This window comes from Lathyrus oleraceus, chromosome 3, assembly GCF_024323335.1.
Source record: "Lathyrus oleraceus cultivar Zhongwan6 chromosome 3, CAAS_Psat_ZW6_1.0, whole genome shotgun sequence".
Lineage (NCBI taxonomy): Eukaryota > Viridiplantae > Streptophyta > Magnoliopsida > Fabales > Fabaceae > Lathyrus > Lathyrus oleraceus.
This window is the reverse complement of record NC_066581.1, coordinates 203,839,937-203,865,278: the sequence shown is the minus strand read 5'-3', so window position 1 is coordinate 203,865,278 and position 25,342 is coordinate 203,839,937. Positions and strand designations below refer to the sequence as shown.

Sequence of the window (25,342 nt, the reverse complement as noted above, 5' to 3'; positions counted from 1 at the left end):
TTCACCTATAGCCGTCGAGACCTTGCTGACCTCCTTGGATTCCCTAGTGGCCCTTTTGTTTTTACTACCCGCCAGGAGGAACTAATCGATGACATCGACCTAGATGAATTTTGGGGTAGCTTAACTGGAGAATCCAACCCTAACCTGAATGAGATGCACTCACAAAGGATCCATGACCCTGCTATCCGCTACTTCCATAAAATACTAGCCCATACCTTGTTTCGTAAGGAAGAGAATAACACCATAGTGTCCCACGATGAACTTTTCATCTTGCTATGTGTCGATCAAGGTCGACATGTCAATGTAGTGACATTCATGATGGAGAGATTTGTTCACCTTGCTAAGAACAATCATACCCCAATAATAATAGGTGGCCTAGTAACCATGATAGCAGACGCCATCGGACTTAGACACCCACTTTATGAGCATGTACCATTTGGAAACATCCGACCCATGGATATCGAATTTTGCTTTGATCGCAGAATCATAGGAAACCTTGGGACGGATACTTTTGATTATTTAATCAATAACGAAGTGGTCAGACTATTTACCTTGCCTAACCATGAGAGAACGAGTGTTCATAACCACAATAACTAGCTTTATGACTTAGATGAACACCCGATTGATCCACTTTCACCTCCCGAGACACCACCTAAATATGAGTATATCAATGACCCTATCCATATGGAAGAATCTGACCCTGAAACACCTCCCAACTACTATAACATTGATGAACTGGTTCCTCCATCATATGCTGATAATCTTGCCATGCTTCTTACCCGTCTGAATGATTTCCAAGCTGACATCACAACTGTGAAAGACGATATAAAGATCATACGCTTTGATGTCTTAGGCCTGATGGATATAGCCGTCAAGCAGTTTCATCACCTGAACCAAGTTGTAGCTGCATTGGGAAAAAACCGTGGCTAATACTACTGACCACTGATTTCTCCTACTCGCACTAAGCAATAAGGATACTGCTTTGTTTTGTGCGGGGAGGGAGCACATTTATTTTATTACCTTTGTTTAATTACTCTATTACATTTAATTTCAATTGTTATCGTTACTTTTTTTTCCCTATGTTACATTTAATTTCAATTCATTAATTCAATTGCTATTCATTTATTTCTGCTTATTCATTTATTTATTTATTTATTTTGCATTTATGCTTTTAAATTCAATTGCTCAGTCATCATATTATACTGTTATCATATGATACTTAAATTAATACTGTTGCAACCTGTGATGAGAAAATTGAAAATCAGCGTGTGACGACCGTCACATATAGTGTGAGGCCCATCTCACAGACATGACGATCGTCACACGACATGCAAATGACCGTTACGAGCATCTGACCGTTGCAGACGACCGTTACGCACCCGTTGCACGTGACGACCGTCACACCCCTGTGACGACCGTCACGAATTCCAGAGAGCTCGCCTATAAATGCAGGCGCTCTTCCTCTCTTCTTCCTCATCAATCACCACACTCATACCATTCTGATCTCTATTATTCAATTCTTTACTTTTTTTCAAGCGTGTAACTCACAATATTCCATCCCACCCACCAACACTAAAAGTTTCATAAACCTCATCAATGGCCCGTCAAGAAAGAGCTACTCCCAACCTATCAACCGTCGTATTCATAAACGGAGAAGCCGGCGAACGCCAAAGAGACAACTACCTCAATTTCTACCAACGCTCAGTCCAAGCCACGAGGTATCTTGATATTGAATGCCTGACGGAGCTAGGACTTTTGGAGGGCGTGAAGTGGATGCTAACAAACTCCAGCTTGACACAACTGTGTACCACACCACAACCAACCTACGAAGCACTGACCCTGGAATTTCTGAGTTCCTACTCTTATATTACACCCCCTAGCGCAACTCAATATCTCACCGGAGTCGCCACATTTAGAATGTTCGGCACCGAGTATTCCCTAAATCAAACCCAGATAGCGTGAATGCTTGGTTTTCGACATGGAGAAGGAATTCACTGATGTATCCCTGGCGGATGGTCAGAGGTAGCATTTCAAGTTTGGCATGGCCTCACCAACATGAACGCCACGAGCTGGGATACGCTTAACGCAACATATATTCATAACCCAGCCATTAGATATTTCCACCGAGTCCTGGGGCACACAGTCTTTGGAAGAGTCAGCAATCATAAGGTAAACTCCAAGGAACTTTTCCTTCTTCACTGTGTGTTCACCCCAATTGCGTTCAATGTCACTCCCTTCCTACTAGCCAACATCCAGGCTGCGTGCATGAGAGGCAGCCAGGCGTTTTGTTTTGGGGGAATCATCACCTCCATAGCATTAGGATTGAATCTAGGAGATAGGCTCGCCAACTTGCCAGCTTTGCCAGCAGAATTCCTCGACATCGACTACTGTCGTGCTTCACATCTAATCAAAGCAAGAGACAACGGGAAGTACCATCCTATTGTCAGAAACAAGGTAGTTCGAAGCATCATCATGCCCAACAGGAACCGCACAGATCCGAAAGATATGGCGAATTGGATTTTATGATTTGGATGCCCCCGAGGCAAATGAAGGAAATCCTGGTAATGGAGCAGATGAAGTCGAGGAGGAGCTTGACCGAGGCATGCCTCAACCACCTCAAGAGCACGCTACAAAGACATCTTCCCGAGGATAGCGAAGAAGCGAGCAAAGACCCGCCTCCATGGAAAACATCTACGTCGAGATGCTGCGACACAACCAAAGAATGGAAGAACGCCATACGGAAATGATGCAAGCGATCCAGCAAATACAGCGGGATCAACACGATTATGCAAACTGGCATGATCAGGGGATGACGGAGCTTTCAAACCAGATGAGTGCCCTCACATATCGCGTAGATGCCATCCAGGAGTACACTTAGCATGTAGGGTTGGATCCTACCCAGTGAGGGAGAGGTGAGCGTGCAAGAGCAAGAGCCAGAGCACGCAGAAGCCAGCAGCGTAATGACGAGTAGTTATTTTTGTTTCTTTCTTTTTACTTTGTATATTGTCGCATTGAGGATAATGCATTGATTAAATGTGGGAGGAAATCCTTATCACTCCTCTACTTGTTTCTATTGTTAGTATTTTCAGCCAATACAAACATTTTTGTTTGCCCTTATCAATCGTTTATACATATTTTGGCATAACAATTTTTTTTCCTTAAGATTAAATGCATAAACCACGAGTATATAGGTTGTCTTTCAGAGGTTTTGTTAGGAAAACTGAGAAAGATCTAACAAGATTGATACCGTCCTGACACCCTAGATCCCTCACTTCTACAAGATCAGTTTGAATAACCATTATACCGACACCTTAAGTCTCCATTCTAGATTAACCCCTAATAGTTTATACTAGCAGTCAACACCGTCTCAAGCGCGAACCATGTGGAGAGCCGATGAATATAAGTGTTTGATGCCTACAAATTAAGAAATTCCTTCATACTGTTGTCATCAAGAAATTGATAAACAAACCATACAAAAGGTTGCAAAGATACACAAAAAGAAGGAACAGAAACCCCAGTTGGTTGGTCCAGAGGTACCTGGTACTGGACTCGGTAGGGAGAACTACGGCTCGATCCCCCACAACCTTCAAAAAGGGGATATATAAAGGGGTACCGCACTAGTGTACCAGACCCCCGTGCTAGGAAAAGGATCAAAGTCACTAACCGGCTACTTCACTAAGTGCGTGCGGAGGCAAAGGGCTTAATGTGATTGCGCTAGAATGAAACCAGGTGAAATAGAAATGAGAGGCACTAGGTTGAGCTATAATAGCATGATTCGAACTAGCTTGTGCAAAGGAGAGATTTACGCTAAAGCTTAATGCTCGTGTCGTCACAGTATCTTTAGTGTTTTACTTGAATATCGGCCATCTTAACAACCCACCTGACAACCACGTACGAATGGGTAATGTATTCGCGTTTAACTTTGTTTTCAAATTGTATTTGCTTGAGGACAAGCAAAGATTCAAGTTTAGGGGAGTTTGATAACGCGAAAATACATCAGATATTTGCCTTGATTTACACTCAAAGATCATACCATTTTAATTAATATTCTGATTATTCCGCAAGTATTTGAGTTGTTTTTGCAGGTATTTAAATCTCCAAGCATTAATGAGTAAAATGAAGAAAAGGAAGAAAAACAAGAAGAAACAGATGAGAAAGCACAGGAAAAAGCAGAAAACCAGAATGCAGAAATTGTTGATGTGACGACCGTCACAAGCTTCATGACGACCGTCACAACCCAGCCTGTGACGACTGTCACAGGCTCATAACGAGCGTCACGCGACCAGAATTTACGCTTTGAAACAGTCAATCACAGGCACCCAAACGTGCCTAAAATCTCTCCAACAACAAGACTCCCATGTGGATTCCTCATTCAACCAGTCTTCCTTAAATTTCTCAACCGCCAAGACCTACCAAGGCAATATATAAAGGACCAAAGTTGGAAAAATTGAGGAGGCCTACATCTACACTTACGCTCTGCAATTAATTTTTACAGTTTTCTAGCTTTTTTTAGTTATTTTCTTTTCAACAACTTTGTTTCCGTTGCCTTAATTCATTCGCCATTCTTTTTTAGAATTCCTTTTTCCCTTTTCCTTTCCGTTTTCCAGTTAGCCATAGTAGTAGTTTCCTACACTGGGGAACTACTACACTTTATTTAATTTTAGTAAGCAATTTGTATTGAAGAAGCAGAAGCCTACCGACTTGTGGAGGACTGCTCAAGTACTCCGAGATTCGCCATACTCTGTTACTTCAATTTCCAGGTTTTTTATTAAATTATCATTATTATTGCCCAATTATTATTATAATTATGTTTGCCGCAATGTTGATCTGTTTATGCTCTGTGTTTGCCTTATTTAACATGTCCAGCTAAATTACCGGTATCGGTATGTAGCAATTTAATTAGATGGGATTTAATAATAATCGGTGAAAACTCTTTTTCTCAAACAATCTTTTAGGCTGAAGTTTTTAATTTTAATTTAATTAACTTTATCACAAAAGCGTGAGAAGCTATTTAATACGATTTTGTCACGAGAGTGGGAAATTAACTAAGGTGAGAACCAACAATCACGAGAGCGTGAGGCTCGAGCTAGATAGTAAAAATTAGGCATTGAGTTTAAAAATAGCGAGAGCACTTTAAAAGCAATTAGAACTTATTTATTTTTAAAAAGTAATTTTAACTTCAAATGGGACAGCGAGAGTGTACATTCTGACTTAAAGCTATAGGCCGAATCAACAATCACGAGTGTGAGATAAAGCTTTTTAAATAAATATTTCTACTGAGAGATATTTGGAATTTAAACTATTCACCGGTGACTTATTAAATCCCTGACAATTAATGCGTTGCATGCTGATTCCTTCCATCAATTCTTTCTTAAAACTAAATTTCCCTTAGATTTACTATTCTGCATCCGAACTTCTACTAATCATTCCTTTAGCTAAACATAGTGACGTTAGTAACACTAGTTTGACCATAGGACCCTATGGGATCGATATCTTTTAAAACTAAAGCGACTGGACTGTGCACTTGCAGTCAAGTACCCGATATACTATATTTTATATATAGTCACGACAAGCATCAAAAATCCGCCCATAAATGAAAAGACTTTGAATCTAGTTATACTGTCTACCAACATATCAATGTATGGCAGAGGAAAATTATCTATCGGACTAGCTTTATTCAAGTCTCTATAATAAACACACATGCGGACTTTTCCATCCTTCTTCAGAACATGCACAATATTGGCCACCCACTGTGGATATTCGGAGGTTACAAGAAAACCAACATCGATCTGCTTTTGCACTTCCTCTTTGATTTTTACTGCCATATCAAGATGGGTCCTCCTCAACTTCTGCTTGACCGACGGGCATTCTAGCTTCAACGGTAACCTATGCTCCACAATCTCAGAATCCAAACCAGGCATATCTTGATAGGACCAAGCAAACACATCTGAATACTCTCAAAGAAGATCAATCAATCTCTTCTTAGCCTCTGGACACAGTTGAGACCCAATCTTGACTTCCTTCACATCATCTTTGGAACCCAAGTTGACTTGTTCAATCTGCTCTTCGAACGACTGAATGGCTTTTCCTCATGCTCAAGTAAACGAGATAATTAATCAGATACTTCTTCATCATCAATTTATTCCTCGGCCTCAAACACAGGGAAATCAAAGTTTGGAGAGGGAGTAGGATCATTGTATTCAATGGGTTTGAGAACCAACCTGTATAATGATTTGATATTTTGATTTTAGAGAACTAAATTGTGACCAAATATTATGCAGATGGAAGATTATTATTTATTTATGTTTTTTGTGATTACCATTTTCAAATAATCAAAAAAGTAAAAATAAAACATTATAGATATGGATGAATAAAATTGCATTTTATTGATGATAATTTGAAAATGCCCAACAATGTTCACTTCTCCCTTAGGCATGGGAGAAGGATTTTTCTTAAAAATGAAAAACAAATTACTTAGAGCGATAAATAACAATAAGAACATCAACATCAACCCAATTGTTGCAAGTCTTGCCATGCGTCACAAAGTTGGCGCAAGCTTCGTCTTCATCATTACTGTCCTCGATCACAACAGTTGAGTGTTGATCATTACTATGAATGAACCCTCTACTGCGGAAACTCGGTTGCACATCTTCATCTTTGACGTTGAACGACCCTGGTTGAAATCCTAATTCGGCTCTATTCTTGTACTCAGTGATCTCTATCACATAACCCCATTGATCTGTGCTACCAGCCTCAATAGCTTTCTGAGCATCCTTCAAAGAAGACATGGGTGCCCTAGTTTTCTTCACTTCATCAGCAATAGGTAAGGCTTGGAACAGATGGCTCACCAAAAGTGAATTCTCTCCACCAACAACGACAAGCTTGCCGCTCTTCACAAATTTTAGCTTCTGGTGTAAAGTAGATGTCACAACTCTTGCTTCATGAATCCATGGCCTTCCCAATAAACAGTTATAGGTCGGGTGGATATCCATTACCTGGAAAGTAATTTGGAAATCACTCAGACCTATCTTAACTAGAATGTCTACTTCACCAATGACGGTTTTCTGAGAACAATCAAACGCTTTAACAATTCCATCAATGTACCTCATTGGGGCGCCTTGGTAGGAAAGTCTTGACATAGTTGATTTTGGAAGCATGTTCAAAGAAGATCCAGTGTCAACCAACACATTGGACAGAGCGTCCTCCTTACAATTTATAGAAATATGGAGTGCTAGATTGTGATTTCTTCCTTCCTCGAGAAGCTCTTCATCATAAAAACTCAAGTTATTGCAAGAAGTAATATTGGCAACAATGTGGTCAAACTGATCCACAGTCACATCATGCTCAACATAGGCTTGTTCAAGCACTTTCTGCAACGCCTCCCTATGTGCTTCAGAATTCATCAATAATGACAGCACAAAGATTTTTTACAGGGTCTGGAGCAGATGTTCCACCATATTGAACTCGCTTCTTTTAATCAAACGTAATACCTCATCATCATCATTAGTCTTCAATTTACTGGATTCACCAAACTGGCACACCGAAGCACTAACCGGATTCACCACTGGAGTCTCTGCCTTCTTATTGGTTATAGCATGCTCTACTTCCTTTGGAAAGACCAGACCAAACACACGACCGTTATAGGTCACCTTCGCAATATCAACTATATTCACTACAAAATCTGCGACTAGTAAAGGAACCTCTTGACTATTCTCCACCATTATGACATTATACTGATAAGGCACATCTTTATCAGATGCATACGGGACAGGACCCGCTAACCGTATTACTAACGGTGATACCGATCTATTAACATTATTGTTGTTGCTACTATCAAACTGGATTACTACCCGCTCAGGAGTCTTAAACACCGATATGATCACATTCACGTCACTTATATCTCTCAGCTGACAAATTTGGATAAGCCCTTCATCCATCAACCTCTGAATATCCCTCTCGACAATAACACATCCTCGAGGGTTCACGTTACATATCACACAACCATCATGGTCATGCTCACAATCACTGACCAAACAGATATCTCTATGAATTGCAACCAAAGACTGTCTGATATGAAGAACATCATAAACCTTATAATCTTCAGGACAACCATCTACCATATTGACAGAAGCATTACCATGAGCGGTCAACGGATTAGCTTTCACATTAGGTGCACGGTCCTCAAAGGACACCATCCCACTCTTCACAAGCTTTTGTACCTCATACTTCAACGGATAACAATTCTCGATGTTATGGCCAGGGGCTCCTTGGTGAAAGGCACATCGAAGTTCAGGTTTGAACCACCATAGAAGTGGCTCGGGAATTTGTGGTGGATTTCTTGGTTGGATGAGGTTCTTGAGAACCAAAGATGGATATAATTCTGCATATGTCATAGGAATAGGGTCAAAAGAGACCTTCTTCCTCTCAAAAATTTGTTGATTATTGTTGTTGGTGTTGTGGTTGGTTCTTTGTTGTGGTTTTTGTTGACATTGTTATTGCTGAATCGGAACAGATTGATTGTTGGAATTGTTGGAAAATACAGGAATCACTGATGAAACTTGATGTTGATGCTGACGAGGTTGAGAACTCTTTCGGACATGAGGCCTCATCTGCCTACCTACAGACACTGAATTAGTTTCCCCCTCCTTCCTCTTGGAGAAACTACCACCGTATTTCTTACTAGACGACACTTCTTCTTTAGACAGACGTCCTTCACGGACTCCCTCTTCCAACCTCATCTCCATGTTTACCATTTCGGTAAACTCATTAGGGGCACTGCCAATCATATGTTCGTAATAAAACAAACTCAGGGTCTTCAAGAAAATCTTAGTCATCTCTTTTTCTTCCAATGGTGGGCTTATCTGGGCAGCAAGTTCCCTCCACCTCTGAGCATACTCTTTGAATGTCTCTTTATCCTTCTAAGACATAGACCTCAAATGGTCACGATCAGGCGCCATATCAATGTTATACTTGTACTGCTTGACAAAAGCTTCACCCAAATCATTGAAAGTACGGACACTTGCAATATCCAACCCCATATACCATCTCAAAGCAGCGCCGTTGAGGCTGTCTTGGAAATAGTGAATCAGCAACTGATCATTATCAGTTTAAGTTGACATCTTTCTGGCGTATATAACGAGGTGGCTTAGTGGACAAGTATTTCCCTTATACTTTTCAAAGTCAGGGACTTTGAACTTCACCGGGACTTCACATTAGGCACTAGGCAGAGCTCAACAACACTCTTCCCAAACAAGAATTTTCCCCTCATAGTCTTCAACTCTTTTCGCAACTCAAGAAACTGATCCTTCATCTCTTCCATTTTCTCGTATACATCTGGGACCTCATATGGCTCAGAATGGAAGATGGTGTCCTCAGCACAAGGCAAAATGTGAACAACTGGAGGCGGCACAGACATGCCCGGGCTAGATGCCGGTAGAGAAACAAAAATGGGTGCAAACCCTTCAGGCACAAAGTTTGGTGGCATTACCCACGGGAATCCAGCATGCATGGAAGGACGGGATTGGTTGGCGGTAACGAGAACAGTCGAGGTAGTAACCTCATAAATAACAGTCCACTGGGGAGGAGTTGCAGTCTCCACCGTGCAATTTCATCCTTCAGCTCTCTATTCTCTTGTTCCAAATGTTCCATGATCTTGAGTTGATTAGCGCGAGTGTTGTATCGGTGAGTCAACTTGACTGAAGCACATAAGAATAACCGATAAGACATTTGGCGGAAGAAAACCTGTTATGCAAATGATGCATAGAATGCAATGTTTTTGTTAGTTTTTAATTTCAAGGAACATATGAAGTTCTATTTGCAAATATATATTCAAATAATAACAATAACAATTCGACTGGCCATAAAATCTCCTTTTATTTATAAAATTTGGAAGGATTACACTGAGTACAATTTCAGAAACCAAAGTACAAATACAAGAGAAAAGGAAACTAATCATCCAAAGGATCCCTTAGCAACAGTGTCAGATGATCTGGCTGCGTACGTATACTTCCTTCGAATGTGTCGAATCTCATACTCAAAAGATGTCTTCATCCGAGCCTTCTCAAAGACAAGCTGGTCAACAATTTTCTTCCAAGCACCGGAAGGTTGGGGATTACTAGAGTAAGATGGACCATCTAGCTCTCTTTGTGTCTTCACTGGTCGGTCTTCAAGAAGTTCAATAAGTGCATCCTTATCTTTCGACTCAACATGCAACTCCTCATGCTTTCGTCTTAAAGCATGGAACCGCTCTTCCCACATATCTCTCTCTTGCTTCATCTTGGCGAGTGCATCTTCCAACTCCTCTACGTCTTGGTTAGGGAGAGTTGATGGCTTAGCCACAACCAAAGACATAGGTCTTTCACAAGTGTACGACATCTTCAACTCGAAAGCTCTCTTCTTCACCCAAATGATGTAAGTTTCCAAAGCTACACAGTTGCACTGACCAAGCTCGGATCTTCCTTTCCTATGCCAAGCACGTATCATCCTCTACTTCAAATGTTGGGAATCTTTACCCTCTTGATAGAAAAGACCTTCTAACAGAGTGTTTTTAGGTTTGTCTCTCAAGGGGAACCCAAGTTGACGACGAGCCAAAGCATGATTGTAGTTGATTCCTCCTTGTGTACCAATGAGAGGCACATTAGAGAACTCACAAGAACTATCAATCATATCCACACTACTCAATGCAGAATCATACCAAACAATATCATCATTAGTGAGGGACATAAGTCTCTAAGACCAACTTAGACATTGCTTGTTCTCCAAGAAAGCAGGCGTCTGAGGCAAGTGCGAAATAAACCACTTGTATAGAAGAGGAACACAACACACAATAGTCCCACCACCTTTAGAATTCTTCAAATGCAAAGAAAAATACATGTCATCCAATAGAGTAGGAACAAGATTCCCGATCAAGAAGATTTTAATGGCGTTAACATCAACAAAACCGTCAATGTTAGGGAACAAAGCTAAACCATAGATGAGTAACACAAAGATGGCTTCAAAAGCATCCACACTACCGGCTTGAGAAAAGACAGTAGCTCTACCAATGATGAACTCAGAAGTCAACCCAAAAATTCCTCCTTTCTTTACCCAATGAGCCTCAATCTCAGATTTCTTCAGATGAAGAGCTTCAGCTATGATATGAAATCTGGAAATCTCCCCCAATCCACTAAAGGGTACTTTGTCAGAAACAGGTATTCCCAAGAGATGGACATACTCCTCTAACATAGGTGTAAGCTAGTAATCTGGAAAAGTGAAGCAACAGTAGAGAGGATCATAGAACTGAACCAAAAAACTCAAGAGTCCTTTAACCACATCAGTAGATAACACGGACAAAAGTTTCCCATGACGTTGCTTGAAGTCCAAGGGATATAATACAAAATATGATAGCTTCCTTAGCTCTTTCAAATTAGGACATCTGAAACTGTACTTCTTAGTGTTCCTTCGTCCATAATCCATGGTCTGAAAATATTTGCAAATGAGACCTTAGTTCCTTGAATTTTTTTTTCTGTGATGAACGTTATGATGTGCATGTATGCATGAATGCAACAATCACAAACAAGGGATCACACACAAGGAAAACACAAACAAATATCAAGGGATGGATCAAGTTATTGTCAAGATCAATCATCCATTTTGGTGGATTATGGTTTTCACCTTATCAACACCCAAGTTCCATTGATATTGACAAGACTTGATCGGATCAACCAAGAATCAAAGGGTTTGTTGTGAGTCACGAGCATGGAGTCGGGTTAAGAACCATCCCAAAGGAGTGTACTAAGGATAAAAACTTGTAGATCATGTTTTAAAATGTTCCCAGAGCCTTAATCCCATCTATCGGATATTACAGGTTAGGATGACTGACTCATCAACCCATAATATTCTCAAAAGAAACTCGTCTGAGTGTAGTATCACGTAACAACTGTTATCAAGTCTACACCTGAACAGTCTCCGCACTACGTCCTAAATAGGCCAAGTTGGGTTAAATGTTCTACGGTCCTCAGCTTCTCGGACCCCAAATCAGAGAAAGTAATGCCTACCCACAAATAACTTGTGTGACATCAGTAACTCCAAAAGGGTCTCCACTGAGTAGATGGATCTCAAGCCAACTTGTTAAGGACTATCCCACACAAGTCGAACATGACTATACAATCCTTCTATCTTAATTGCATTCAAGCTCGGGTTAGAACTTATCTCACCACTTAGAGATCACCAAGCACAATAGACAGATTATATCACACATACAAGTATACAAACATCAAATATACAAATATATACACATAAAAAAAGTAGGCTAAACCCACCGAGGAATACTCCCCAGCAGAGTCGCCACTTAATTTTTGTAGCAGTAAATGCATGACCATTAAGCTATGGATAAGCTTAATATCAATAAAACCAGAGTCGCTACCGTGCTTTTATTGTTTCCAAAGGAAAAGGGAAAAGTACAAACAAAACCAAAAGATAAGAAGTTTTCAAATCAAAACTAATAAAATGCCAGAGATTACAAGTAAGGGGGTTGGTTACACAGAGGAAAGGTGTTAGCACCCAAAGTATCCTAGGTACTCCTAGGGGGCCCTTTTTTATGTGTGTATGTGTTTTTGGTATAAAAGATGTTTGAGAAAAATATAGTGTGGGGATGAGAAAAGAATTCATTGATTATATTTTTGTATTTGACAAGACCTTCGGTCTTGTGCCTACGTACCAACATAAAAATGAGGGATTAAAACCTCGTAGTTCGTGGTATCAATTTCAAAATAAGTAGATTGCTTTAATCAAAATTTAAGTTAAAAGAGGCACAAATGGCCCAAAAGTTTGAATGAGTGTTAGTTCTTTTTGTCTTTTGAAATTTTAAGTCAATATGATTAGATTTATTTACAAATTTGATTTAAGAAAAAAGTTTGAAAAATTCGTTGGCATAAGGCCAAAGTTTCTAAATTGAAACATGTCTAAGTTTGAAATCACAAGCAAAGATTTTTTTTGAAAAGGGGGAGAGGTTTTTTAATTTAAGAAGTGGGAGGAGATGAAGAGACTAATCCTAAGCATAAAATTAAAAGTTAAGAGTTGAAAAGATCTGACCAGTATGATGCAATCCAACAGACAAATATGTCATATAGAAAACCCATTTTCCCTTTGGACTTTGAATCAAGCAATAATCAATCAGGAAATTAGCAATATCAGATATCATGAAGATCAAGGCATCAAATAAAGATAACCACATTCAAGCAAGCACGTCCTATAGCTAGCAGTTTTCTTTGTCTTCTCCTGTATCAAAAGAAATACTCCTCGATCAACCTAGAATAAAACATTAGATACAAGATCAAAATAACAGGTAGCATCAAGACAATGTAGCAGATGAACTCAAATAACTCCCAAGACTTGCATCAGATGAGGGCTCAGTTCACAAAAACTTGGTCTCTGAATGTTGGCATTGGCCAAGTCCTTTTTGCACAGGAATGTTACCTAGTTCTAAGTCCAAAAGTTTATATCAAGATCAACAGTCCACCAAAATTTTTTATGTTTTTTTTGTTGTTTATTAAGTATTTTAAGGTCCTAAGACCACAAATGAAATCAACATACACAAACAAATATATACAATCACAAGATATGGCTCAAATGAGCAAAGTAAAAATGACATAAAAATAAACAAGTTTAATGAAATGTAAATGACAATGAATGATAAATGACTAGAAAATTAAATTGCATAAAGTAAATGACTTGAAAGTAAAGCAATATTAACAATATTTAGTGTTAGTCAAAGTTAATTAGATGTTAGTAGGGTTTTTCTTTTTAATTGATTAAGTCATTCTTTGGAGAACACTCAACCATCTATTCACAAGCATGGATCCTTGAACCAAGACGTCTTCCATAGAAAGGAAAAAAGGTCAAGTTTCCACACAATACCATGAAAGATGGGAGACTTATAATCCCACTTACTAGAACGCTATGCCTTTATGGTTAAAATTTAGCTCTATGTTAAGCAATAGTAATTGGACTTATGTAGAAGTCACAACTATCTGAGGTCAGAAAGTAAAAAATTGGGTGTTAATGCATGTTTGAGATTTGGTATAATGAACCAAACTCCTAAAACACACCACACACTAAAAGAAAAGATCAAAAGGGGTGGACCTATCTCATTCATACTTGTATTGGTTCATCTGAAACAAAGTCATCGATGAACCAATTAGCCTTAGGATATTGAGACTTCATTAGTCAATGAAAGGAATGAGAACGAATAGGGATGAAGATGAAAGGGAAGGGGAATGAGATAAACAAAAATTGGTCATGGGAGGAATTTTATCAAATTAAAATCATCCATTCATTTTGGGAGATGAAATGTACATTTCATCAATACCCTCAATCCAATGATTTTAATCCAACAAAAGTCAAATCAACCTTGACCAAGACCCAAACAAATATTCAAACATCACAAGACCATAAAAATGGCTCAACATAACTTTTACACAATTAATCAATTAAAAATCAAATTAGAAATGCATAAAAATTCAATTTAATTTGGCCAAAACCTAAAACCTTTTCAAAACACCAAATAAATGGCCAAGAGATTTATCCTAGGTCAAACTAGGTCAAAGGACCTTAGGCAAAAAATTTCATGATTTTTGAAAAGTTAGAAGTATTTTTAAACAATTAAAAATATGCACAAAAACATTTAATTCATGAAAAATATCAAAATTAATCCAAAAAATAATTTTAATTCAGAAAATGAAAGAGAAAAATATTTAAAGATTTTTAGTGAAATTCCCATATATTTTGGATTAATAATGAAATTAATATGAAATAAACAAAATAAAGGGATTAAATGAAAAATCAGAAAATAAAAAGAAATTCAAAAAAACAAGGGCCATCAGATCTCCCTCATTAATTGAGGTGGCAGATCTGATGGCCATGCGCTAGAGTGCACCAAACACCTGAGTCAAATGCGTGGTAACATGAGTCAACCAAAACAAAGGTCAGGATTAAAACGTTGGACCAAGATCAGATGGTTCAGGTCATGCCAACACACCACCGGAGCCCTAACTCCGGTCATCTTCTCCGGTGAGGACCACCGGACTGGTCCAACCAAAACTTCATGAAAAATGAAAAATGAAAATTGAGTACACTAATTTAAAGAGAAAATGCTCAGGAGCACGAATCTGACCTCCATTTCTTCCAATTCCAAGTATATTGAAAGATACATGAATTTGAAATTTGAGGTTCATGATCTGAGTTGCTTTGGTTTGACCTCAAAGCAACTCAATCTTGTTGCAAACATTGGTAGGACTTCAGCAAACCAAAAATCACAAAGAATGGGGAATAATTGAGAGAGAATCGAAGAGATGAAGTTTCTGAATTTTCACCTTCAAGTTGCTTCAAATTTGCTTGATCTTGATCTGGATTTGCTAAATTCCTCTTCCTCTTGCTTGCAGTGATCGATTGAGATGGAAAGGGAAATGAATTCTTGGAGTTTGAATTTCAAAGCAGAAGGTGAAATTCAAACTCGATTTCAAAGAAATCTTCAAGCAATTCTATGAAGTGAGGGGTTTGAGTTATTTTGGCAAAGCTTGGGCAATGTATTGATGAAGTTTTGAGCTCATAGCACTTTTATTTATAGCAAATTCAAATGCTTTCCACACACTTTCTTTTGAAATCCAAAAATAGCAATTGCATCATGCAAGCTTGCATAGGCGCGTACAAAGCCCAAAGAATGATTGGAATAGGTCCAAAATCATGCACATGTGCTGTTGAAAGCAATTCATTAAGCCATCCAATGTGGAATGGAATATGGTTGTGAGAATCTTCCAAATGGGACCAAGTATTACACCCACGCGCAAGTCCTTCAATTTTGATCCAAATGAGATGATTGTGGACATTTTGGAAAGGTGAGATCAAGGGGAACAAATCTCATGTTGAACAAGTTTCCATTTGAAGCTTGGATCATGAAGAATTTTGATATGGAAGTTTGGTAAATCAAACATATTTGAAAATTTTCTAAGTACCAAGTCAAATGTTCACTTCTTCCACCTTGAATAACGTTTTCTATGGACTTCAAATGGAAAGAGTTCCTTCATAAAAGTTGTAGACCTTTCAAACCTATTCAATTTTGTCACAAATTTGACCTCATTTGGATTTTTCATGAAGGAGTTATGCATTTTAGAAGTTGAGGAAAATCACTTGTTCAATGGTAATGGCCCAAAATGACCTATAATGTTTCCTCCTGGAACACTAATTTGAATGTTGAATTTGAACTTCATCTTAACATAAAAGTTGAAGAGTACATATTTAATTTGATCATGGAATTTTAATGGCTTTCATATCATAAAAATTGAGCAAGTTTGGGCTTTAGAAACTGACCTCCTAACTAGGGTTCAGACAAAATGACATATAATCTTTCACCATAAAAAATGACTTTACAAACGAAACTAGCTCTATATTTCAACATGAAAGTTGTTTGGAATGTCATTATGAGTAACATTTCTCTTTAAATAATTTTCATATGACAAAAATTGTAGGAGATAGGGTCTAGGGAACCCCAGTTTTGACCAGTTGACTTTCTCTGGTCAACCACCATGAACCAACTTACTAGCTTGACATTCTCTTGATATTTGACACTCATGGAGGATAACATATGTGTAATATGATATAATATGAAGTATAACTTGAAATATTTGATCAATTTGATGAAGAAGCTTGTTGAGGAAGTCACACAAGATACCCAGATGAATTAGGGTTTCCAAGGCAAACAAGCCTCAAACTCTTTATGAATTCTTGATCAAAATGATATGTGAAGATCATGGGGATCCATATATTATATCTAGAGTTAATTTGAACCATCTATTTATTGATCTCCTTGAATTGAGGGTCTCAAACCCTAAGTATGTGCTTAATGAAGCATTGGTGGATACACACACTACCTACAAAAGAAGTAAACTATACATAAACATATTTTTATTAAAAACAAAGTATGATACAATCAAATGTGCTTGGTGATATCTCCCAATGAAAACCCAATGAATGAGGGGTAAGGAGGATGCCAAGGTGTGATCTTAATGTCAATGCATATGATGAGATAGCATGAGGGATCTTAAGGTCAAATTTGGGGTCTTACACTTTCACATCTACAACTTTAAGATCCTTTGCTTGATTTAACATTATCTAGAACCTTCAACTAGAACTTGACATATTTGAATGATGAGGCTTGAGATATCTCTTCCTTTTTTATATGCCATCATTAGGAACCTTTGAAATAATTGTCGTGATCAAACCATTCGACATTTCTCATTAATATCACTATTTGGCAGATCGCATCATCATCACCATTTGACAGTTGTCATCAACATCACCATTTGACAGTTGTCATCAACAATACCCATTGAGGATATTATCCACCTCTCACATAGAACCAATCATGCATCATATTTCTTCTTCAATATTGTATGACATTAAGCATTCTTTTTCCTTTATTGAGAAACATAGTAGATGTCATGTTGGTAATGGAAATAACATTGGTTTATGGACTAGAAATGGGGTGGGATACAAAATTAAAGATTTAAACATAGTATTTCTAATGTATATTCAATTTATATAAACTATTAAGTCAATTCAATTATCAAAGACATCCATTGGAATATTCCTTATGGCTTATCCATTTTGACTCCTCAAATTTATGAAAACATTTTGAACATCAAATTGCCATTTGATAATCCTACTGTTGATTATTTGTTTAGTGTTATCAACATGTTTCTCTGTAGTATTTTCAGTTCGTTATTAGCTAATTGACCTTTAGGGAGGTTGATCGTAAATTACATCGTTGCCCTCTTGGGGTGGACTTTTGTTTGCAACCTCTAAGGCTCAGATTTCCCCGTTCCACAAAGGAGGCCTATGTGTTTTGATCCTTTTAGGTTATCGGAGTTGGACAAGATATATTGGTAGTGACACCTTCTTCTTGACGCGAGTTTTCTCTTACGATTACGCTCACCGCAAATCATGGTCGGTTGTTGTTACAATCTGATCTCTTTCCACGATTTTCCATTTCGTGATGTACTTTGAGAAAGTAATATGGACGTTTTTGTGCTTCCATATGTCTATGTTCTTTCCGACGAGGAAACTTCTCGAAATGGTCGGGTTATAGATGTCTTGAAGACTAGTTTCTTTCTTGCCCTTTCGTCCATTTTGGAGAGGAAAGGGGTACATGCAAATACTCCAACTTTAAAGTCAGTGATTGTCAGAGATAAGATGTATAAAGTCATTTAAGAGGTGTTTATGTGTACTTTGGTTTGACGTTTTATGTCCAATTTATAGGAGTTCTATTAAGATTTATGTTTGTCTTCATTTTGTAGTTTTGATTGAGACTGTCCATATTATTAGTCATCAATATATAATTTGTTTTATTATCTAAAACTTCATCTTCCCATTTATTACTTGAATCAAGTACTTTTTAGAGTACGTTCACACAAACTCTCAAGGTCCTAGAACCTTTTGATTGATAAAAGACGTTTGGTCCTTGATGTCATTGGTTTCACATCATTACTATCACAAAATATCTTCCTTCTTCGTGACATTCGTGAATCATTTAAAGTGAGTCTGAATAAGAACACCTATCAAAAATTTAGATCCAATCAACTTAAAAGTTCACTAAATAAATAAACTTTTTCAATATGGTAAGGTTTTATAGTATTATAGAACATTAAATTATAATAAATAAAAAATTATAAATACACATTTAATCAAAGTGTTTATATGTGCGAATACATAGCCAATCCTAAAATCCAAGCCTCTAGATTCTAGAATAATCTAAACATTAAAACAAACAAACACTTCAACTTTATATCTTTATTTGTTTACAACCAATTAGTACTAACTAATGTGAATGTTGTAACGAATCCCTCTTCTGAATAGTGACAGGAAACCCACCTTCCATCTTCGAAGTCAAAAACGAAATGAAACCAGGTTCTTCAGCCAAATGCGCCTCAGGAACCACCTTAAACTTCCCAACAATCCCCGCAACCATCCTTTTCATTTGCATAAATGCCATTTCCTTCCCCAAACAAATCCTAGGCCCAGCCTGAAAAACCGGATAAGAATAAGAATCTCTCCCCACAAAAACCCACTTCCCATTCACCTCATCTTTCTCCAACCACCTCTCCGGCCTAAACTCAGCCCAATCATCACCCCACAAACTCTTCATCCTCCCCATTGCATAAACATGATAAGTCACAATTGTCCCTTTCTTCACAACCCTCCCATCCGGTAAAACATCGTCTTTTATCGCCTCCTTACTATCCATCGGTATAGGTGGATACAATCTCATACTCTCGCTCAACGCAGCGTGAGTATAAACCATTTCCTTCACTTCATCATAAACCAATGACTCAGATTTTTCATTCACTTCCTTCACAATCTCCTCCTCAACACGTGGATTCTTCCATAGTAGCCAGAAAAACCACGTTAATGCAGCTGAAGTTGAATCTTTACCCGCTAAGATAAAACTTATTACTATATCAGCAACAAAATCTTCATCCGAATGACCCGAACTTAAGAACCGTGATAACATGTCTTCTGTTTCAAGCGATGAATTTTCTTCTAACTCTCGTTTCTTTTCTCTTACTAGTTTTTTCGCGAAACCTCGTACTTCTGTTATTGCTTCTTTGAGACGCTTCTCCGAACCTATGTTGAAGTATTTTTTTATTTTCCATATGATTGGTAACGGTAAACGGAAACGTTTACTGCTTATTTTGGTTGCATCTTCGTATGCTTGTGCGAATTTCGATGTGTTGGTTGAGGGTGTTAGATACTCTGGATCGTAACCAAAAGCGAGATTGCAGATGTTGTCGAAAGTGAAACGTTGGAGAATGTCTTGGAAGTCGAGGATTTTGTTTGTTTGGGTTGATGAAGTGAGGATCGGGATTAAACGGTTGGTGAGTTCCCTGTAGACTATGTGTTCGACAAAATTACGGATTGATTTCGTGTTGAATTCGTGGATTGCGACTTGTCTTTGGAACTTCCAGTTCTGGCCGTTGGTGTTGAAGATTCCGGTTCCTAGGAAATCGGAGAGGGTTTTTGTGAAGAATGTGCCTTTTTGGTAATTGGAGAATTGGTTTTTGAGAATGTGTTGAACTATGGATGGGTTTCCGGTGAAGATTTGGCGACTACCTAGGGTGCCGTCGAGCTGGAAAGTGGCGGAGGGGGAGATTTGGACGATGTCGGACAGCCATTGGATGAGGCGGTGTAAGTTGTTTCTGAAAGATAAGTAAGAGCCGATAAGTGGGTATGATTTTGGGATGGTGGTGGTGTTGTTGTTGGTTGAAGATGAAGAAAGTGGTTTTTGTTTCTTGTTTGGTTTTGTTAAGAATAGTATTATGGGAAGCATTAACGAGAGAACAGGCAAGAGATATGGAAGAAGCACTTCAAGTTGAAACATTGTTGTAACTATTAAGAGGAAATGAATATTCAAATGTTGGCAAGCAGAAAAGTTATGATTTTATTATTGTTAAATTGTGAAATTGTGACTAAATATATACGGGTGGGTATTGTATAGGAAAAGTAATGTAATACTCCATGCGTCCCATAAGTTATTCATAAGTGATTCAGTTACTATTTCATACTAGTATATTTTGATGAAGGTGACATAGAGCTAAACCTTCTCTCCACTCCATCAACTCTCTATTTTGATGAAGGTGACATCTAGCATGATATCACAATTTAATGTGACCATGGTGTGGTTTGGGCTTACATGCATAAATGATAATAGAGACAAAATATTCTAGAATACGTAAATGACTATCAAGAGTGCACTGCACACACTAAAATGCCCTCTTTTTTTTTCTTTTCCCCCTACTAGTATTTCTTAGACCTTATTTTTAAGTCTCCTAATATTTTTGTTTTTTTTATGGAGTCAATCAAAATTTAATTTGTTTAAAATAAAATATTGTAACTTTTTTATACTTCTTCCTCTTTTTTAACATTTCATTTACACTTCTTTTATATTTTAAGATAAATATTTCTTTCGAATATCGATACAATATTAAATACTCTTTTCATAACTATATCTTTATTTATTAATTTTTATTATTTTTAACTAATCTATTAATTATAATAAATAAAGTATTTTAATAAATGATATTAGTTTTATTATTAAAATCAATTTATTTTATTATTTTCTTAAGAATCCTACAGAACTCAAATAAGATGTTTATTATGAGATAAAAGGAGTAATAAAATAAATATTTTTGAAAAGTAACTTTTAAAAATATTTTTTTAAAAACAAAAAGTATTTAAAAAATACTTTTTTATTTTAAATACTAACTTTATTATTTTATATAAGAGACAATTAATTTTTTAAATTTATTGAATAATTTATGTATTAAATCTATAAAATTTATAAAATGGTGTACAAAAAATAGGTTTCCTATTATATGAAGGAACTTGTAATTAAGTTAGTCTTTTATTTTTTATTTTTAAAATAATAAAAAATTGATTTTTCAAAAACAAAAAAAATGATATTTTTTCAAAAATAAAAGAAAGTTGATTTTTTTTTAATTATAAAAATCATTTTTTTCTAAAAAAAAACATTTTATTTGAAAATAAAAATAATTAATTTTTTTCAAAAAGAAAAAATAGTCATTTTATGAAAATATAAGTAGATTTTTTAAGAAAATAGAAAAAAACCAATTTTTTCGAAAAATAAAAAAATCCAAATTTTCAAAATTAAAAAAAAATGACTTTTTCCGAGAAAAAAAAGAGTCAAGTTTTCAAAAAAAAAAATACTCAAAGTTTTTTAAAAAAAAAAATTGATTTTTTTTAAATAAAAAAGCAAAAATAAAATGAATATTAAAAAAAGGCAATTTTTTTCGAAAAAAAAGAGTCATTTTTTTCAAAAATAAAAAAGTCGATTATTTTTGGAAAAAAATTAATTTTTTTTAAATAAAAAAATTCAATTGTTTTAGAAAAAAACATAGATTTTTGTTTTTTGAAAATGTTGGAACCTTGAGGCCTACTTAAATTTTATGTGTCTCTAGTTGAGGGCCTAAAAATTTTAGGATTTACTTATTTTTAAAATTTTGGGTCCTCAATATTTTTTGGGACTTAAAAGTTAGGTCTCTGCCCTTTAAATTGATACCTCTATATTACACATATTAAAATCGTGGGACCGATATCCTCTAAAAATATGAGTGTAAAAATCTTAAATATATATGTCAATATTGTTATGAGATTTTTTTCTTTAAAATAATCACTTTTTTAAAAACAAAATCCTCAAATAACCATATCTCTAGATATTGACATGTCATTTGAATGCATGCAACTCTTGTCTCCACGTCTTGCCACATTATTAAGGCTTTAAAAATGGTTGAAACCATTATCCCATATTCTCTAACTGCTTAGACGTAATTGCTTGCTCGATGAAGACAATCAATGAGCGCATAAAGCCCTTTATCTTTAGTTTCCTTAATCTTCTAAGTATTTAAAGTCTGTCGACGAGTCCTCCCTCGACATGGTGTCGAGTAATCACTTAGGTCTACTCCTGAGAATCTTTAACCAATTTCTCAAGACTTTTCCTTGAGATTTTTCCAAACTAACATCTCAAAATGTCAGTCAAGAACATCTAGTCGACATGTCATCACTATTGACCCTTGTCAATCACTTCTTACACTTAGTATTTCACCAAAAATGCATTATTGACTTGGTTTTTCTACTAGGCAGAAAATCCCACGTCAACATATACCCCTAAAAGGCCACTTTCGATCATGATCGAATGGAAGAAAAATGGTATTTTTGAAATTATTCTGACACTTTTCACCTTGTACACGTCACATCAATGAAATGTTCATGTTAATTAATATTTATTGAAGCCATTATGACCAGTTTCTACATAAATTTCACTTCACAACGTGCGTGCAAATTCATGTCGATTACCACATATTTCCTGAGGAGCCTTAAATGTGCGCGGCTACTCCACCACTGACTTCACCGAAACATGACGTGACTCTCTGACCGTTGTCTTGCGACACCGTTGTACGACTATGATGACCGCGATCGTCGGCCTCCGTCTTACCAGTGCAGCCCGGTTGCCACCGTGGCTGCCACCTCGGCGGGGCCATAAATCCCTCTTGACCGATTTTTGATTTTCCCAAAAATTTCAATTTTTTTCAAAAAAAAGGCTTTTCCAGTTTGAGATTTTTGTCAAAAGTGGTTTTTCTTGTAAAACATCTTAAATATATATATATATATATATATATATATATATATATATATATATATATATATATATATATATATATATATATGAAGGAAAATTACGGAAAATCAATTGATTTAGAAAATTTTGGGAAAAACATGTGAGAGTCTTAAAAACACAGGTTTGGGAAATCAAACGACCCAAACCGGGTCGTTCAATTTCCCGGAAAAAAAATCACAATCCAACAAAACCTAAATAATGAAAAAGCAGATCATCACTGTCAAGAATTATCACATTAACACATAGAGAGAGAGAGACCCGATTTATCATTCGTAATTTGGTGTTCATTGATTCATTCATTGTCCTTGATTATGTTATTAGGGGTTCAATTAAACAAGGTTGATTCTCAAGGTTTTGATGACTTTGATTGACCACTTCGAACTAAAACGACATTGATTCTCAAGGTCCTTGATTATGTTATTATGGGTACAACATTGGATTAATTTATTAATAATTATGACTCATGTAATTAAAAGTTTGACTTAAATAAATGATACTCTAATGTGATGATTATTTGTGCTGATGGATAATTAAGCCAATGAGGTTTTATTTTGAAATTCAAAATTTAAATCCCTCTTCTGTCTTTTCATGGATGTTGGGACATGTCTCTTGGAATGAAATGTGTTTGTCAGAGTAAGATAACTATAAATAGGGACCTTTGTAAAAACAACAGTACCTTTTCTCATTCCTTCTCATTTTTCTCACAAACATACAAAAGTATCTTCATCATCAAAAGATACACATAAGAAAGAAGGAAGATATGAGAGAACTATTAAAAACAAGATTGAGAACCAGACAAGAATCAGCTACTATTTTTCATAAAAAAATTGGAACAGTGTGAAAATCATGATATCAAGTACCAAAACATGAAGTTTTGCTAACAGTTGGTATCAGAATCTGGTTACTGATATTATGATTTTCCAGTAATGATTGATTTTCTAGTAATGATTAATATAATAATGTTTTTGTTATCACACTGCATTGTTGCTTTGTTAATGTACATAAAAGTGTTTATCATTTTGGATGATATTATTATGAATATTTTCATCAACAATCATTTAATTGACTTGGTTTCATTTTATATTGAGATATATGCAAATGTACATTGAAAATGTTAAGAGGAACTGTGCCGGCATCGCATTAATAATATAACAATTTGACGATTGACTTTTAATTCTCTGTTATGCACATGCTCGTACAGTAACTTGGTATAAAACTGGTACAGTATCAATCCACTCATATACACAGAAACTTTATGTATAACATGTAATTTTAATGGTTCTGTTATATTTTCAATATGTATTCTTTTATGTGCATATCTTAGTTTAATTGACTTGCAACTTGCAAGATTGCCATGTTAATTTTCTTTTAAATGCTAATGTTTTAAAATAGTGTATTGTTTATTTTTGAATTATTATATTAGAATTTGTTAATCATCAAGTGGTCAAATACATTAAAGTTTACAATTCTAAATATGGAAATGAATTTTGATTTGATGCTATATGGATAACATGTCTATGTTAAATGATAATTATTATTATAAAACACATATAGATCATCCAAAGGTGGATCATGATTTATAATTAATGAAATTAAAGCGTTTTTTTAACATACTCGTTGCTTATATATCCAAAGATAGACATGCATGTTATTATGAGTTTGATTAATTCTTCATTAAAGTATGTTCATTTAGCATCGATTTATTTTATTGAAATGTACTTATGCATCACCCAAAGGTGAACTTTGATACATGTTTAATGATGATTAGTTTGAATCTATGAAAGTTAATCAAAGCATTAACATATGAGCGTGTTTTAAATGTTTGTAGTTGCTACTAATATGTTTACCTTGGGAAATGCAATGACAAAGTTCAATGGGCTTAACTATGCTGATTGGCCTGAAAAGATCCAGTTTCAACTGGGTGTTATGGACTTCGACATGGCATTGATAATGGATGAGAAGCCCGCAACCATTACGGAGGACAATACGGAAGATGAAAGGTCTCTTTTTGAGGCTTGAGAAAGATCCAACAGGTTGTCTTTGAACTTGATGAGAATGAAAATGGCTGAAAATGTTAAACCATTTATACCCAACACTGAAAATACAAGGGAATTTATG

The 25,342-nt window shown here is 36.2% G+C and overlaps 1 protein-coding gene across 1 annotated transcript; it reads right to left on the bottom strand.

The window, feature by feature from the left end:
* Nucleotides 1-18,751: 18,751 nt before the first annotated feature.
* On the bottom strand, nt 18,752-20,702 carry LOC127126304 (cytochrome P450 94A1). The gene has a single exon (XM_051055205.1). It carries the CDS (start codon nt 20,408-20,410, stop codon nt 18,851-18,853), a length of 1,560 nt encoding a protein of 519 aa, XP_050911162.1. The 5' UTR covers nt 20,411-20,702; the 3' UTR covers nt 18,752-18,850.
* Nucleotides 20,703-25,342: the final 4,640 nt, after the last annotated feature.